This window comes from Puntigrus tetrazona, chromosome 18 (genome assembly GCF_018831695.1).
Source record: "Puntigrus tetrazona isolate hp1 chromosome 18, ASM1883169v1, whole genome shotgun sequence".
Lineage (NCBI taxonomy): Eukaryota > Metazoa > Chordata > Actinopteri > Cypriniformes > Cyprinidae > Puntigrus > Puntigrus tetrazona.
Genome location: NC_056716.1, coordinates 9,445,356 through 9,462,411, shown reverse-complemented (window position 1 = coordinate 9,462,411; position 17,056 = coordinate 9,445,356). Strand labels below are relative to the sequence as shown.

The following is a 17,056-nucleotide window of genomic DNA, read 5'->3' as shown; positions in this document are numbered from 1 at the left end:
ATCACTGACTTCCTGCAATGGCTGTGCGCGCATTCATGAGAGAGTCAAATTCCGGATTCTAGGCTGACGTAAGCTGCATTCGTTCTTGATTTTTCCGGGAGCGAATCTTTCAATGCATCAGGAAGAATTCTGTGATCCTAGTCAGAGCCTGGACCAATGAACCAAGGAGCTTATTGAGAGACCTGGCAACTGGCAAGAGCATGAGTGTCTAAGTCACAATACCAGCCCAGTTGGTGGTCAACCTAGCCCAGTCACAGCTAAAACTAGTCTAATTGCATTCCGGGGTATAATGGCTATTAAAATCACTTCAAAATGCTTTCCGGTTGGGTCAAAACTTCCTTTTGGGGGGTTCCACTTCAGTCAAAATTATGTTCTAGGAGGGCGGGGGTTTTGCTTCAATCTGCAGCAGCAGTATAAAAGTAGACCAATTTCACTGGAAAAGTGCTGACTTGGCAACACTCCTCTGTGCTGCGCTTCACTCTTCATCACAATGGTAACCCAGTTTAATTGAAACAGTTCTAATTGCACAAGCATAACACTACACAACATTAAACACTATCAAATCTGTCCCTTTTCTCATCTTGTTCAAAAACACACCAAAAATAATGCAGATGTGTGACGTTTATGCTATGCACAGGCCGGTCTTAAAGTTTAAATTATCATTTGAAATGGCTTTAACAATTTATATTGACTGAACTAAATAATAGACGGCAAGTTACACTGCGTAGATGGCTTCCTCTAACAAAGGAACATTTGGCAAATGACGAATATAATCAGTATGCAGTAAGCTTTGTCGACTAGCTGTTAGCAATCATGAGCCTTGATGATGAAAACACTGTGTGCTCAGAAATGTCTGTTGTTCTTTTCCCAGGAGTAGACACAAAAGCCGTCGTCACAGACATGACTGGATCAGATATCCAGTACAGCTTCTGCCCGGTCTCATTAGCTGACCGAAATGCCCTCTCTTTGGAGTTTTGTCTCAGTTTAAATATTTAATTTCCTTTTCGGATCCATTGGCACTCTGTCAAATCTTGTGTAATTTGCTTCTCATTGTATAAAGAAGGAGAATGTATCTTTCTGCTGCTTTCAGCTTTCCATTTGATTAAGCCGCAGTTGTCGGAGTCCTCTGGAACGGCTTAAAATCTAACCCCAGTGATTTGTTCTGATGCCCTTGGAAAAGAAAACGATATGATAGGCCTTCAGGAAAGTTGTTTCACTTAAAGCCTATGAGAAAAAAACGAAGTGTCACAAAGTTCTATCTTAGTTATTTGCCGCTGAGAAAACATTACAGTTATAAAGCACATAATATTACAAAAATAGTGCCTTTCATTCCGGCAGGAATGTGTTAATGGCATATCATGAGCAAAGGTATACATTTACATATTTGGTAAGCATGCATAACGACCTATTGTAATGTTCAGATAAAACATTTCAATTGGACAAACATTATATGGTCCTTAGCCTTCCACAGATTATGTAAATACATTTAAATAAATAAAATATAGACCACTTAACTTAAGCAGTGTATATACAAAAAAAATGTTTTGGAAGCAAATCACCCACCCTGTACTTAACTTTGCATATTTTTTAAATTCCTAATGACATTTATTGAAACTTATGCATCTCCAGTGACCCATTAATAATTATTTTTGGTGTGTTTTCGGTGTGAAAATGCTAACCTCTGCTTTACTGTGATCTGCTGTCTATCTGGCTCATTGCTTTGACGCAGGACTCAGAATGATGAAATCTGATGAAGTTGCCTACACAGCGGGTCAATCTTTGTGCTTATGAAAGTATTTCTTATCAGCTCCCAGATGATTTTTCTCAGAACAGAGTTTTTTTCTTACTGTGAAGATCTTAAAGAAGCTTCAGTTGAAATGTTTGTATTGTTTTGTTAGAAAAATGTCTTTTCATGTTTTATGTCATTCTATTACACCAGAGATGCACTATGCGGGCAACAAATTGGCATTCAATTTTTGTTTAACTGTAACATGATACAAAATTTAAGCTAAAACAGCAACTCTTGGACAACATGATAAGTGCTCCTGCCATATCTTGACACCAGAACTATGTAAAAAAGTCTTCATAATCTAAAATGCAACTTTCTTACATAAGCTGTACATAGTCCCATTTACTTGTTCAGATGTTACTGAACTCTGTATCTCTCTTTCTCTCTCTTTTTGTGTGTGTATGTGTGATGGTTTAAGACCCTCTCAGGTGAGTCAACCCACAAATCGCAGCAGACAGTCTCTAAACAGTCCTGGAGGAACAGAGATGGATCTTCTGGTCATGAGAGAGAGACCCAGAAAGGGGATCCGTAACAGTGGCTATGATGTGAGTGTTCTTAATGAAAAGCTGCATAAAACATTAGCAAAAATGGAAAGGCTTCAAAATCACAGCTGGCAGAGCATGGTGCCAGGAACAGCAAGGTTGTGGATTTGGATAAAAGCATCTGCCAGATGCATAGATATATAACACAGGACAATTACAAGTGGTCTGTAAGGCATTGTTGTTGGGTTGTGTTACACTTGGTTAGTTGTTGCTGCTAGCTAGTCTGCTCAGGATTTGCTGTACCACCTTTTTATATGTAATTTGGTCATTATTATTATTTTTTATAAGCAAAACATGCTGACATGCTCTATTTGAAATAGCTTACCTATTTTCAGCACAAAAATAATTACTTTCTGAGTAAGTAGAAAACTGTCCTCCTTATGCATACAGTAATGAAAAAGTAAATACTATTTTCGTCTGTGTCACCGTAAGTAATGCAGATTCTGGTTCTGTGTGAGAAATGGCTTACGTGGATTACAGGGGTGATTAGTTGCTGTTGGATCTTCTTACTGATACTGTAAGAAGGATTCACATCTCCTGCACAAATTCTTTACATCTCACATTTGACGCAAAGAACAGAAGAAAGAAACAGGCTGTGCCTGAAACCTAGTTGAAGGACTTTTTTAAGGAACCAATCCTAAGAATTTTAGATTAGATTCACCTTCTTATGATCTGTTGTAGCTCAGGGGTCACCAGACACGGCCCTGGAGGATCAGTGTCCTGCAGAGTCTAGCTTGTACTCTGATTAAACACCTGAATCAGCTAATTAAGCTCACACTAGGTATACTTGAAACTTACAGAAAGGTGTGTTGAGGCAAACTCTGCAGAATAGTGGCCCACCAGGATCAAGTTTGGTGACCCCTGATCTAGCTTATAGCATTCCAGCAGCAGAAGAGGACAGAAACTCCTAGGCCAATGATGTATATGATGGCTGGATTGCTTATTGCCATTACAGTTGTGGTCAAAAGCATTGGCAGTCACATCAAGCCGTTGGGGTGTTTACCAAATTTGTCACTGCCAATGCTTTTGGCCACGACTATAGGCGGTGAAGCCACGGGAAGTATTTTAGCAGCCATCTTACGACTCCCTACCAACAGAGGGCATCAAATTAGAGTATTGTAGGTCGAGGTTTTGGCAGTCATTCAATTTCCCTGCTTGTAAAAAAGGCACAGCACATTTGGGTTCTATGTCAAACACAAGCTCCTTAACAAAATTATGGTTCAACCACAGATACCACATTGACTATTTTAATTATGTCCTTACTGCCTTATTGGTTCTTGAACATGGTTGTTCCGTTGCGGTCTATGCAGGGTCAGAAAGCTATCATCAAAAATATCTTAATTTGCGTTGTGAAGATGAACAAAGCTCTTAACGAATTACATGAGACTAATTAATGACAGAATTCTTGTTTTTGGGTGGACTAACCCTTTAAGATGGGTGTGTCAGCTGTGCACTTTGGTGACACATTTAACTGATCCAACAATAAATATATTTCTGTATACACGTGATTATGCAGGAAATATTAAACTTGAACATATACCTTGTACTGTATTTTGATTAAATATTACAATCCTCTCTCTCTCTACAATTCCAAGTCTCTGTTAATAAATGCTCTATATTGTGTAGATATTCAAAGCTTAGCCTACCATGCATCATCCTGGAAATGGCTCATGTCTTTAAGTCTGTACTGTATGTTATCAACCTTATTTCTCTGAATGATGATATGATGCATGCATTTTTTCATGTTAATTTTCTCTGATTGAGCGACATCTATTTCAGGCTTAAAGATCACACAGATTTCAATTTACTAAAATGTTAGTAAAATGTTATATATATATATATATATATATATATATATATATATATATATATATATATATATATATATATTATTATTTAAACAATGTTTAAACTGTCTGTTGCATCTTCTAAAAGCTGATTAAATAAGCCAAATAAGACATGTCGACATAAAACTATTTGGAAATATGAAACCATATCACCTTTAAAGTTGTAAGCAATGCATATTATTATTAAAAAATAAGTTTATATCTGTTTTAATATAGTTTTGGTAGGAAATGTATAAAATATCATCATAAAACATGATCTTTATCTAAATATTGTAATGATTTTTGGCATAAAAGGAAAATCATTAATTTTGACCCATTGTATTGCTGGCTATTGCTACAGATATTCCTGTGTGACTTAAAACTGATTTTGGGGTCCAGTACCCATTTACTGGCATTATAATTGCCCAGCATATTTTTTTATTATAACTCAGAATGTATTTGTCTGAAAGAAGAAAGTCATATAAACCTAGGATGGCTTCGGGGTGAGTAAATAATTTTATTTATTCATTCATTTATTTTTTGGACCCATCCCTTTTAATTCTGCCCCATACCTAAACATCACTGTGCTGTGAGGGAATATTAGGATCTAACATAGCTTCGTTTATTTAATGCTTATTTTCTTGACTACATACTTCTTGGAGCTTTCAGACCCTTTGTATATGCAGAGAAAATGTCCTTCCAGTCCTCTCAAAATACCTCTAAAATTTACTCTTCCACCTGTGCTCCGAGAAGCTTCTTGAGCTCACAAGTGTGGTTGTTATATCGTGGAAGAGGGCATTTCTCCTTACATTTCTATAATCCGAAAAGGTGTGACACAATTTAAAGTGTACAAATAGCTTCTGGCTCAGCATTCACAGCTGAAAAGGCCACTTTACCATTAATCTTTGAAGATGCAGAGGCTTAGGATTCTCACCGTTCTCACAAGTTATTCATCAGTCATTGTCTCTCCATTTCACATTTTGCAATACTTACCTGTTCATTTTCAGTAAACACCTGCAGTTGAGTTCACCACCAAAACACTTTCTTTCTGGGTCTGGTATATTCCTGACAGATGGATTGTGGGAGGGGGAAAAAACAGAAAACGGAAAGACAAAGTGCACACAAAATACACAGCTTCATCAGGTTGGTGGGTTGCTGCAGTCTTTAATCACTGCTCATCTTCTCATTGGGCCTGTGGAACACAGGGGTCTGATGAATAAACAAAACTCCCACATTGTTAAACCAACAGAACAGATTGTACACCATGTATTTCTGCTTTTATTCCATGTTTTATGAGTATTTGCGTGTTTCAGATAGAGAGAGAGATGAGACACATGAGACTCAAAAAGAATAAGATATTTGGATGATTCATTTTATATAATCCTAAAGATAATGGGCACTCATTGTTTTACTTCATTTTACCAGCACAGAATTCACTTCCAGTGTTTATAACTTTCATGTTATAATTGATTATTATTTAAATAATGTTTAAACTGTCTGTTGCATCTTCTTAAAGCTGATTAAATAAGCCTTTCTTCCTTTCTTTCTTTCACAATAGACTGATTGTCTAAACTTCATAAAAACTATAAACTGGTTCTTCAAATCTTAATCACAACAAAGATGTTGATCCAGGAACATGTTCTTTTTGTCAATTATGTCAGTTATTTTCAGTTTTAGTATTAGTCCTTGTTAGTTTTTATGATATTTAATCAAACTTATCCTGTTTAGTTTAGTCATGTTTTAGACTAAAATGTAAGCCTGAGCTGTTTCAACCGAGATAAACTTGCACTAATGTTTCGGTTACATATGTAACCCTCATTCTTTGAAGAAGGGAATGGAGACGTCATGTCGGATATGATCGACAAATTGGGATCTCGCTTCGAGAGACCAATCTACTTCAAGTGTATTAAAACAAGCAAATGAACATTGGCATGCTTTGATTGCATCCAGCTGCAGCTGATCACAGCGTGAGCATAAATGAACAGCGGGTGCAGTGCATATTCAGGTTTTCACTGAGGAGCCGAACCACTGACCTGGCGATCAGCAGAGGTATAGCACCGTGGTGATGGGACATGATGTCTTCATACCGCCAGTGCATCCATACCGAGTGTTCCCTCAGTCAGAGAAAATACAAACTTCTTGAAGTGACCACAGATGCTTCAGGAGGGCACATTGTTGGTTGATGTACGCAACAGTCGATGTGTTGTCTGTGGGGACCAGTACATGTCCTGAAGACATCCCTTGAGATGGCCCAGAGCAAGCTGCACTGCCAGCAACTCTAGGCAGTTGATGTGCCACTGCAGTTGGGGACCGGTCCAAACCCCTGACACTGTTTGCCCGTTGTACGTGTCCCCCCCCAGCCGATGGTGAAGGCATCCATAAATACCTCAGCGTGCCTGCCGACCTGTTCAAGAGGCACTCCGGCCTGGAGAAATGAGAGTTCTGATCATGGGGTGAAGGTTTGGTGGCAGGTCCGTGTTACTTGAACCCGTTGAGTGCCACATTGCTACGCCCACCTTGGGACTCGGCCGTATAGCCAGCATTGAAGTGGTCTCATATAAAGCAGCCCCAGAGGCATGATCGCCGCAGTTGCCCCAGAATTCTCTGAAAATAATTCAGTGGGACCGACGCTCTGCCCTTAAACATATTCAGGCAGTTCAACACCGACTGAGCACGTTCCTGTGTAAGTCGTGCTGTTTGTTCGGCCGAATCCAACTCCATACCAGGAAAAGAGATCTTCACCCTCACCATAAGACCAGTCCCCTGTCCATCAGAAGCAGTGCTCACCCTGCTGTTTTCAGCAGGGGGAGCCCTAGACCTCGGCAGAGGAACAGTTACCCATACAGGTATCCACAAAAGTCACCTCATTGTGCTTAAGGCCCAGACAGGCAGCGATTTTGACCATCACCTGGAAAAAAGGTAACGACCATATCCAGAAGAGCATGGGTGGAAGCGCTTCTTGAAGATGCCCCTTGAGCTTGCTCTTTTAGTGATGAGGCAAACAGGAGAAGGTTGCTTGCACACAACAGGGGGTACTGCAGCCTGATGTGGCAATTCACTTGACACTGGAATGACCTCAGCTGAAAACGCTGTAAAGCCAGTCACTCTGAAGTAGGAAGGGAACAGAACATAGCTGGATGCAGTCAGCGCATGTTCATTGGCTTGTTTTAGTTCAATCAAAGTAGATTGGTCCCTCGAAGTGAGATCCCAATTCATTGGTCAAATCCGATGTGACTCTGGAACAGATCTTAAAATATATAAACGGCTTTGTTTGGCCTCAATATGTACACAAGTAATGTTTTTTTGCCTAAGGCACATTTATAAAATCCTGTGCACATTTATATTAATCCTGTTTTAGGCTAAGTCCTGTCTGTGATATCGGGCAGATAAGTCTGAACATTTTATTTAGTTGAGGAAAATCATTAATTATCCCCTGTTTAGTTTTAGTAAATTAAAAGTTTATGATATGAATTATTATCTATTAACCATATATATCCATATTAATATATATATATTAGTCAACCATGTTCTGTCTTTGTTTAGTCAAGTTAGTCAAGTAAATGTATGATTTCATTGACTAAAACCTGACTAAAATGCTCAATGAAAGTCATATTTTCGTCATGCTGTATGGTTAAACTGTTCACTAGTAAGCACAAATCAATGTAGACCCATTCATAGTGTAGACCTAATACTATAGTGTATTTAAGTGCACTGATTTATTAAAACACAAGCGGAAAATGTATAATTGTAACAGCGAAGCTCTGATTCATGGATTTAAACATTTGATATCTGGCAACCGCACTCATTATCTTTGTCTTTTTTTTGACAGAAATAGGTTTTTGGTAAAGTTTTTCTTTTTTTTTATACATTTTAGTACCATCTTATTCCGTGAACCGAACTGTATGTTATTTGTGTATTGCGATACTTCTGGCCTGCCAGACTTGACTAATCATTTCAGGATCTTGGCAGCATTTTGGCAGTATCACAGAGCAGCTCAAAATAGGCACTGAAATTTCCTGTAGGTCTTGTTTGTTTCTTTTTTTCCCCTTTGATATTATGTTTGTTTGATCATGTTTCAGCTGATTAGATCTTTTGATATATTAAAAGGAATAACTGAAACAGTTACAGTTGTCATAATTTATTTCCCTTTATATGCTTCTAAACCTTTTGACAGTTTTATATTTTTTTTTATATTAGCATATTATGAACATTTTATAATGTCCACGCTGATCCTCTGCATGTGGTGACAATCATAATAAAAGTAGTTCATATGATTCATATTGTGTAGGCCAAGTTTTCTAAAGCCATAGTTTTCTATTCCCAGCAAGTCAAATTGTAAATATGCTTTTGAAATCGCAACATTATATGATGTTGATATTTGGTTATATTTTGGTTGTGATGTCTGGTGAAAAAAATACAACGCAAATGCAACGTCTAATGCCAATGTAATATTGATGTCCAATACAAACAGTTGATATTCCAATGTTAAGTCAACATCAAATTGACGTCAAATACTGACGTCAACTCGTTTTTTCTTTTTCAACCGAAATGCAACCCCTGTCCAACATCATGTGCAATGTAAATCTGACATTATATAGATGTCCTTTGCCTGGAGGGAAGTTAGAAGACTTGTGAGAAGCAATTGTTTGTATCAACAATGGCAAAAATTGCTTTTGGAGCTTCTTGCCCTTATATAAAAGCATTGTATTGCAAACAACAGCATGGATATTTATCATAAGAAATTCAAACATATGAAAGAATTACCAATATTGCGTAAACAATTGCTTTGAGCGTCACACTTTAGTCTTAAATCCAGTTTCTTTGTTTTATGTCTGTTGCAGACTGAGCCAGAGATTATTGAAGAGACTGACGTTGACCGACTGGCAGGGCGCCATTATTTTGGCTGTGGTCGACAAATCAAAGGTCAATCTGAGACATCGACGCTGAGTTCTCAGCCTTCCATAGATGAGGTTCGTCAGCAGATGCATCTGCTGCTAGAAGAAGCCTTTAGTCTAGCTTCAACTGGCCACACCACTTCCAGCAGACACCATCACTCTCACCATCAGCATCCACCACTGGGTCCTTATGGTTTGGGTCCAGTCATCCCGTACTCAGAGGTGGTGACCAGTGCACCGGGCACCACAAGTCAAGGGCAGGGAGGCCTGCAGTGGGTGCCAGCCTATAGACCAGACCCTTACCAGTGCAGCCTGGCCAAACAGGTGACGTTATATATCTGGTCTATAAATGTGTGTGTGTTGATGTGTCAGAAATTATCTTTCTTGCTAAAAGCTTGCTAAATGCTAGTATACACATTTATCACAAAGGCATTCAGGTTCACTCAGCTTCCTGAAATGGCTCTTGGGTCTTCTCCACCCCCTGTCCCACCGAGAACAGGCCCTCCTCCCGAGGCATCACTGCAACGGTCAGAACATATTACTTTTTTTTTTTTTTTTTTCTGGCAGTGACCAGTGCAGTTTATTCAACGCTTATTAAAGGAACATTTTCCCGTAATTTACTATCGTTTCACACCCGACTGACTTTCTGGCTTCCGCAGAACACAAGAGGCTGTTCACAATCCAAAGAAGACAAATAAATATGGACAAGATTAAATAAATAACAGAAATTATATTTGCATTGCCCAAAAAGTAAGATGGAATTCTGATAACTTGCAATGCAATACAATGAGATCTTTATAACAGTATAACAGAGTACTTAAAATGTCATCTGTCACTCTATGTCTCCCAATAATGTCTTGGTGAGATGATAAATGCTTAGTTTATGACCAGAACTTTGTAGTTTTTATTCATATTGTTACAGAATTGTTAGAACATTCTTTTAAAATGTATGAATAATTAAGTAATGCTGAGTTGTTATTACCTTTGCTTTTTGTGTTCATAAAAATCTGTGAAAATTTCAGTATAAACTGACAGAGGGCATGTAGTAGATTGGGCACAATAGTTGTAAACATTAAAAAAATAGAGCTTTCTCTACAGAGAAATCTGTATATATGAAGTATAATGCTTTATAATTATATTTATTTTCCTTTTTGAAGCTTGACAGCATCAGTAGTCACTAATTTCCATTGTAAGGAAAAGAACAGAGAGAACATTAGGCTCAGCATTTCTACAGGACGTCAAATGGATTTAGAACGACATGGGTGAACAATGCGGAATTATTTGGGGTTAAATATTCCATTATCAAGCGGACAGGAAGAGACAAATACATTTGTCATATTGAGATTTATTTCAGTGCTGAATTCAGATTTTTTAATTGTAGTGAAGTCTGCCATGTCATGTTAATTCTTTATGTACAAAGGCAGCAAGTTGACTTCCTTAGTAAACCAATACTGTCACCTGGTGGTGAACCCATGTCATAGCGTGTATGAAATTTGTTTTTAAGGTCATCGTCTGATCTCGGTCCGAAGGGTCATTGCTCCGAGTCGTCAGTGCCGAGTCAGCATGACAGCGTCCCCTACAAGCCAAAAGGCAGAGCACCACTCCCACCTGTCACTACTGAGCCCATTCCCAACCACTCAGGTTAGTGCGGGTTTATGTATGCCTACTTTGTGTCTGTATGTGTTTTTTTTTTCTTTTGATCACATATTATAGAACATTATGCGTTGTTAGTTTGAGTTGGGGAAGTGTAATACACTTTGGCGCACAGCTCATCCTGGACCACTGATGGAACATCTAGAATACTTTAAATTGTGATCTGCATTAAAAGAATAAAACGGGGTAAAAAAGGACTTTTCTTAATATTATTTTTGATAATAACATGATTAGCATGGTGTGTGCAATCCTGACCAAAAGATGATTCTTTTTTTTATGTTCTGTTGTTCTGTTCTGTTATGATTTAATTTAAGCTGCTGGTTTATCTATGATTATTTTTATCATAAAAATAGAATAAAAATACATTACGTCTAAAACGTAACTCATAACATTAAGGTATTGTTCACTGATCGTTTGTATAAAATCAGTAGCACCTTTGCAATAGATGATTGAGCATGTGGTGTAACTTAAAGCGGTGTGGATGTTTACTGTACTTCACAATCACAGATTTTCACCATATATTGCCATCTAAACAAGTAAGTAACAAGTTTGCCACGTTTGTTCTGATCAACAGAAGGAAAAGGCATCCGAATAAATCATGCTAACAATTGTGACCTAAATCTAAAGATCGGTTAGCTCATGTCACATCAAACTGTGCAAATTATTACTACTGTTATACTCTATTCTCAAAATATGAATGTTAACTACATCAGCATTGTGTGACTATGAGTATAGTGTGTATAAGCATGTAGATTTCTGTACATTCTAATCTAATTGTCATGGCATTCAAATTTTTATATTAAGAAATTCTTTTAACCAAAAAAGCAAATTATGCTCCCTTTGAAGTGGTGTTCTTTAAAATACGATTCTAGTGCAATCCCAGGCTGTCTGTGATCTAAAGCACGTTTCAAACTGGAATATGAATTAATTTCATGCACATGTATTTCACATGTAACACATAATCCTTTCTGGATTACAATTGATTCCAGCTGCTGTGCAGAAAATATATGGATATATAAATGATCCTCCACCAGCAGGATTCTCACATGCTAGCCTGAACAACTTCTATATGTTTACATATGTGACGTTACGGCACAGTGCCATGCTCAATTTCCCGCTAAAACCGACGCTTTCCACTCAGCAACAACACTACGGCTAGAATACGGCTAGAATAATAATATGAAAAATATCCCACACAGTGACGCAGAAACTTCACTCTTTTTAACTTTAGGGATGTTATCTATGCTCCAACAGCTTGTAACACTCGAAAGAAAAAATAAAACTTGCATCATATGATATGGACTGCAGCTTTAACAATGCAATGTGAAATATAACACATAAACTTACCTCAATCTATTAACTTTTGGGGGTATTCAAACTGCATTCTACTGAGCTACATTACACAGTAAAAAGCATGCTGTCTCAAAGTTGTCTTTGTAGTTTTGTTTCGCAAAACGAGTGACGTTTGATAATTATAGTATTATCAAAGACAATGCATATTACTCATTGTTTTTTGTTCGTCCCACAGGAAACCCCATGACAGCGGTGTACGCCATCCCAGCAGCTCGCCCGGGATACACGGGATATTTCATCTCTACACCACCCTCCTCTTACCACAGCCCATCCTGGATGTCTTACCCCCCTGAACCCGAGGATGTGCCTCCTCAGTGGGCTGAATCTGTAAGAATTCAGTTGTCACACAGTCCTTGATCATGTGCCCAATTCTGCTTCACAAACTGGGTTGCATCCAAAGACCCCAATGTTATAGTGCATGCACCATTAATACAGTTTAATGTGGTGTAAACCTCATGGACTGCAACCAAAGGAAGCAGAACTGGTCTGTCACATGTGCCTCTATACATTGTTCTGAACTCAGGGGGCATTCTGTCAGATCATGTGACCTGCCCTTGGGCGCAAGACTCGTCTTTTTGGATTGTCCTTCTTATCCCTGTTTGTGTGTGCCTGCATTCACACAGTGTCTTTTTGCAGAACCAGTGTCATTTAGAAACCATTTGCTGAACTGAATTTATCCCTGACGTTGAGTGGAAACAACAAATTCCCAGGGTAGATGAGCACATTTCTTCAAATGAACACTTTTCTTTTTCTTTCTTTCTTTCCTCTGTCACGAGCAGGGTTGCGTGCCATTCAGAATCGAATTGCGAATACCTTTAAAATCCCAGGTTTTGAATTGAGGAAAGTCAACTAGATGAAAAATTGAAGTAGAATTTTAAAATGTATTTATCCAATAGGTATAGCCATGTTCACATTCTGATATTGGATTATACTACTTATTTTACTTTTGTAACCTAGCAAGTAAATAAAATTTGTTCACATAATGGAAGCAGGCTAACACATCCCACTTTATTTATTTATTTATTTATTACTAGCATTAGTTTTTTACTTAAACATGGGGATGATAGACAACTAGAATTAAGTGTAAAGTTTTAGAGGTTCACTGATTGCTTTTAGACCTAGTCTTCATAGTCTTAATGAGACAAGTCTTCATAAAATTAAAATGTTGCAATCAATACATATTTCAGAAAACATATCCTATATATATCCTATAAAAAAATAAATATATATATATATATATATATATATATATATATATATATATATATATATATATATATATATATATATATATATTCAATATTTTGATATTTTTGCATTCAGTTAAAATAAATAAGTGTAATGATTATTAGGGAAATGCATTCTACATATCAGGGAATAAATAGGCAAGATGACTTGTCAAGATTAATGATTAAATTAATTTTATTTTCTTGCAATACGTTGGACTAATGTTTTGGTCTAATAAAGTGTTGTGTGACTATTGAATATAGTCACTAGTCAATGGCAATGTAGTACATAAATTATCTTGTATTCTGAATTATGCCCAACCCTGGTGACACGGTGACCCTTGTTCAAAGTGTTTATGATTTCATAATTCATAGTTTAATGAAAATGATCAAATCACACAATTCAAACTTGTTTGAATGGAGTGTCACTACTTTTTCTTTGAAGTACAGTATAACCTTAAGCTTTTCGTTTTCCTTATCGTGAGTGTCGTCCTTGTGCATTTGTCTATTGGTTCCCTTTTTAACTGTAGAATTTGGTCAACTGCAGCACAGATCAAGACTCACTAAAAATAACAATACACCCTAGCTGACTGGTTTTAGTAAGGCCTTGCTGAATGCTACCCGTTTTCTCTTTCAGATGCCCCTGCCAGGCTACGCAGAGGCCTTTCCTCACCCTCATTATCCTCAGGGCAGCCCTCTCCTGTGGCACCACCGCCAGGCCGCTCAGGGTGGTCCGGACAATCCACCCTCCTCCTCTACAGCAGTGTCCCAGCAGAGTCTGGCAGAGCCCAGAGATCCGATCAGCCCCGATAACCCCCTCAGTAGCCTTTCCACTTCAGCTCTAGTCAAAGCCATCCGTGATGAGGTGGCCAAACTGGCCAAGAAGCAAGCAGATATGTTTGAGTTCCAGGTGTAGAACTTTCCAGTGAATTCATGGAGCAGCTGCTCTGAGACTTATACGATTACGACTTCTGATTTCACCGGATTAACTCATATTTCACCTCATATTCAGTGAAACACCTCTCTGCTTTTAATACAGTTTTTGCGTGGTTATTTTTGCCATTGTACTATAGCATTAATATGTAATTAAACCTTTTCTTTATTGTAGTAAAATATCAATATGTATTTAAAGTTTTTATTTAATGGGACAATACTGAAATCTTTTCTCGTTTTGGCTGTGTTGTATTTTATAAAACCTGGCATGGTAATTAAAAGGATAGTTCAACCTAAAAATTCAAATTCTGGCATTAATTACACAATGTCATGTTGTTCAAAACTCATAAGGAAACATAAATGAAGATGGTTTTTTTTTTATATTCTCTTTCATCCATCCATTGAACGTCCAGTCAACCAAAACCGTCAAGCTTCGAAAACACTTTTAAGCGAGATTAATTCGAGAATCAATCGAGTACTGTACGTTTGGCTTAAATGATGAGAGAATATCATCTTCATTTGTGTTCCAAAGACAAGCTAAATTCCTGGCTTTGGAACAATGTGAAGATTGGCAGACTGGACTATCCCTTTAAAGCAAAGACAAACTGAACATTCGTAAACAACTAACAGTCATTTCCAAAGCTCAAGAAGGCAAGAAGGAGCATGTTGTCACAACTGGGTGCAATTTATAATAAAATTAAATTCCTACCAGTAAATTCACACATGATTTTGTGCCTGCAGTAGCTCTGAGATGTCAAAACTTTTATCTACTTATTTGTTAACTGAAGGTGATGTTACAAGTTGGAAATCTGAAAAGTTGAAAAATCTTTGTGAGGCCGTCAGTCAGGGTGAACTAGAACGGTTTAACACAATATATAGAGCAGTCCCGCATCGATGCTGGCTACAGGACCTACCCAGAAACCTTAGTGGCCCTCGCAGTCTTGTTTTCATTTGTGTTGAATTAAAAATGTCTTCTACCCTGACTGAGGCCTATGGCAGCAATCTTTTTAACTTTTAAAGTGCTTAATTCATTTGCATAATCAACAAAAGTAGTGTGTTATGGTTTATTAGCTTGAGATATGACAATATACCCTGTACAATTGTTCTGTTAAAGGTGCTAATTATAGGTGTACTGCTTCATCATTGGTGGAATGAAATATAAAAGAGCTTTATGATGATCATATGATTGAGTCACATGTTTTTTTTTATTATTATTTTGACGCACATGTTTTGTATCCAAAACTGTATCCATACTCCAACTTTGATTAATTTGAGTTATGTATGCATAAATCTAAATTCCGCAATTTGATTTGACTATGTATGACCTGCCCTTTACTCAAGATTTGTTTTGCATACATGTTTGAAAAATTACCCATAAGTTACCCTGATAATAACTGTAACATCTTAAAGATGATCCAGTATTTTCATTGCCAACTTGGTCCACATCATCTTCCCAAATAAACCTATTAACTTTTGCAATTAACTATTCATTAGCTTGAGCATGCTGTGTGTAACATGAAGTGGCTAATGAAAACAGGAGTGTTGATGGTTTTTGTGATTTAACTGTATGTAAATTGAGTTTTATAGAATGTATGTATAAAACGTTTGCCCTGAAGGGGCAACAGTAATGCATCATACTTGTATAACCTACAATTTAATAAGTATGTTGTTGTTGTTGTTGTTTTTTAAACCTATAATCCATACATTCTCTCCCAAACTTTTCTTCAACTGAAAACGGTTAAATGTGGTCCATTTTGTTAATGTAAACACTGTAATGTCTTTTTATTTACATTAACTTTAATAATTGTTCAGAGGCAGCTTGAACAAGTTTCTTAATATACAGTTTACTTACATGGCTTAAAGGAATAGTTCACCCAAAAATGAAAATTATTGCATATTTTACTCACCCCCATGCAATCCTAGGTGTACATGACTTTCTTGTTTTCGACGAACACAGTCTGAGATTTTTAAAAATGTATCCTGGCTCTTTCAAGCATGGCAATGCTTGTGGATAGCATTATATATAGACATTATTTTGAATCTTTCAATTATATCCATTGTGAAACTAACTTATACTTCTTCAGGGGGTTATCACGTGTCCTCTTAAAGCCGGAACTTGGCATTCTCATGGACAAAAAAATGGAAGTTATTTAAAAATTTGAAAACTAGAAATAGATTTTTGAACTATTCCTTTAAACACACAAATGTCAAAAACAAATTTTTACAAGATGGTGATTGCGGCCAGTTGCAGGAAGTTATATTTCCAGTAAGATCTGGTGATCACACTCAAATCTTGTGCACAGACCATAATTCTATTTTTATTTATTTATTAATGTTTTTTGCATATTTTTCAGTTTGTTGATAAAAGCATTCTAAAACCAATACACTGATGTTAATTTTTGTTTTGAGCCAAATATCTAAGCATTACCAAGAAGTGCGTTTGAGCCATTTTCAATGAGACATTTTGCAATAAAAGATAACAGATTGAACAAGCTGCTTGTTTATGAAACTTTTTAAACAATCTTATTTTGTTTAAAAAAAAGGTATATTGCTGTATATATGGCATTAACTAAAGTTGATTGTTTTAAGGTGTAAAATACAGAAAATAATGCACTGGAACACTTATTTTACACTGCCAATATCCAAGTGCCATTGCATACTCTACTAACAATTCTTGGTACCCAGAAGGTTCTTTGGGCCCCAGGATTTTTTTTAAGGTTAGCTAAGAAAGTTGTCTTTATGGAAATAGAACATTTTAGGTTTGTAGAACTCTTCTATTATAACATTCCCTTAACGTTATTCTAACGTTACTATAACCTCTTCTCCAATATGATGACCC

General features: G+C 37.0%; 1 protein-coding gene across 6 annotated transcripts in view; it reads left to right on the top strand.

Moving 5' to 3' along the window:
• kiaa1549lb (KIAA1549-like b) overlaps positions 1-16,709 on the top strand; it is a 57,332-nt gene extending 40,623 nt beyond the window's left edge. For 5 of the 6 annotated variants that reach the window (XM_043216518.1, XM_043216523.1, XM_043216520.1 and 2 more), the window contains 6 exons: positions 2,208-2,334; positions 8,999-9,376; positions 9,482-9,579; positions 10,557-10,693; positions 12,234-12,385; positions 13,922-16,709. In XM_043216518.1, coding sequence (XP_043072453.1) covers positions 2,208-2,334; positions 8,999-9,376; positions 9,482-9,579; positions 10,557-10,693; positions 12,234-12,385; positions 13,922-14,200 — 1,171 coding nt within the window. In that variant the 3' untranslated portion in view covers positions 14,201-16,709. Of the gene's footprint in view, positions 1-2,207; positions 2,335-8,998; positions 9,377-9,481; positions 9,580-10,556; positions 10,694-12,233; positions 12,386-12,694; positions 12,770-13,921 lie in introns of all 6 variants that reach the window. The other variant, XM_043216521.1, reaches the window with a different exon arrangement.
• Positions 16,710-17,056: the final 347 nt, after the last annotated feature.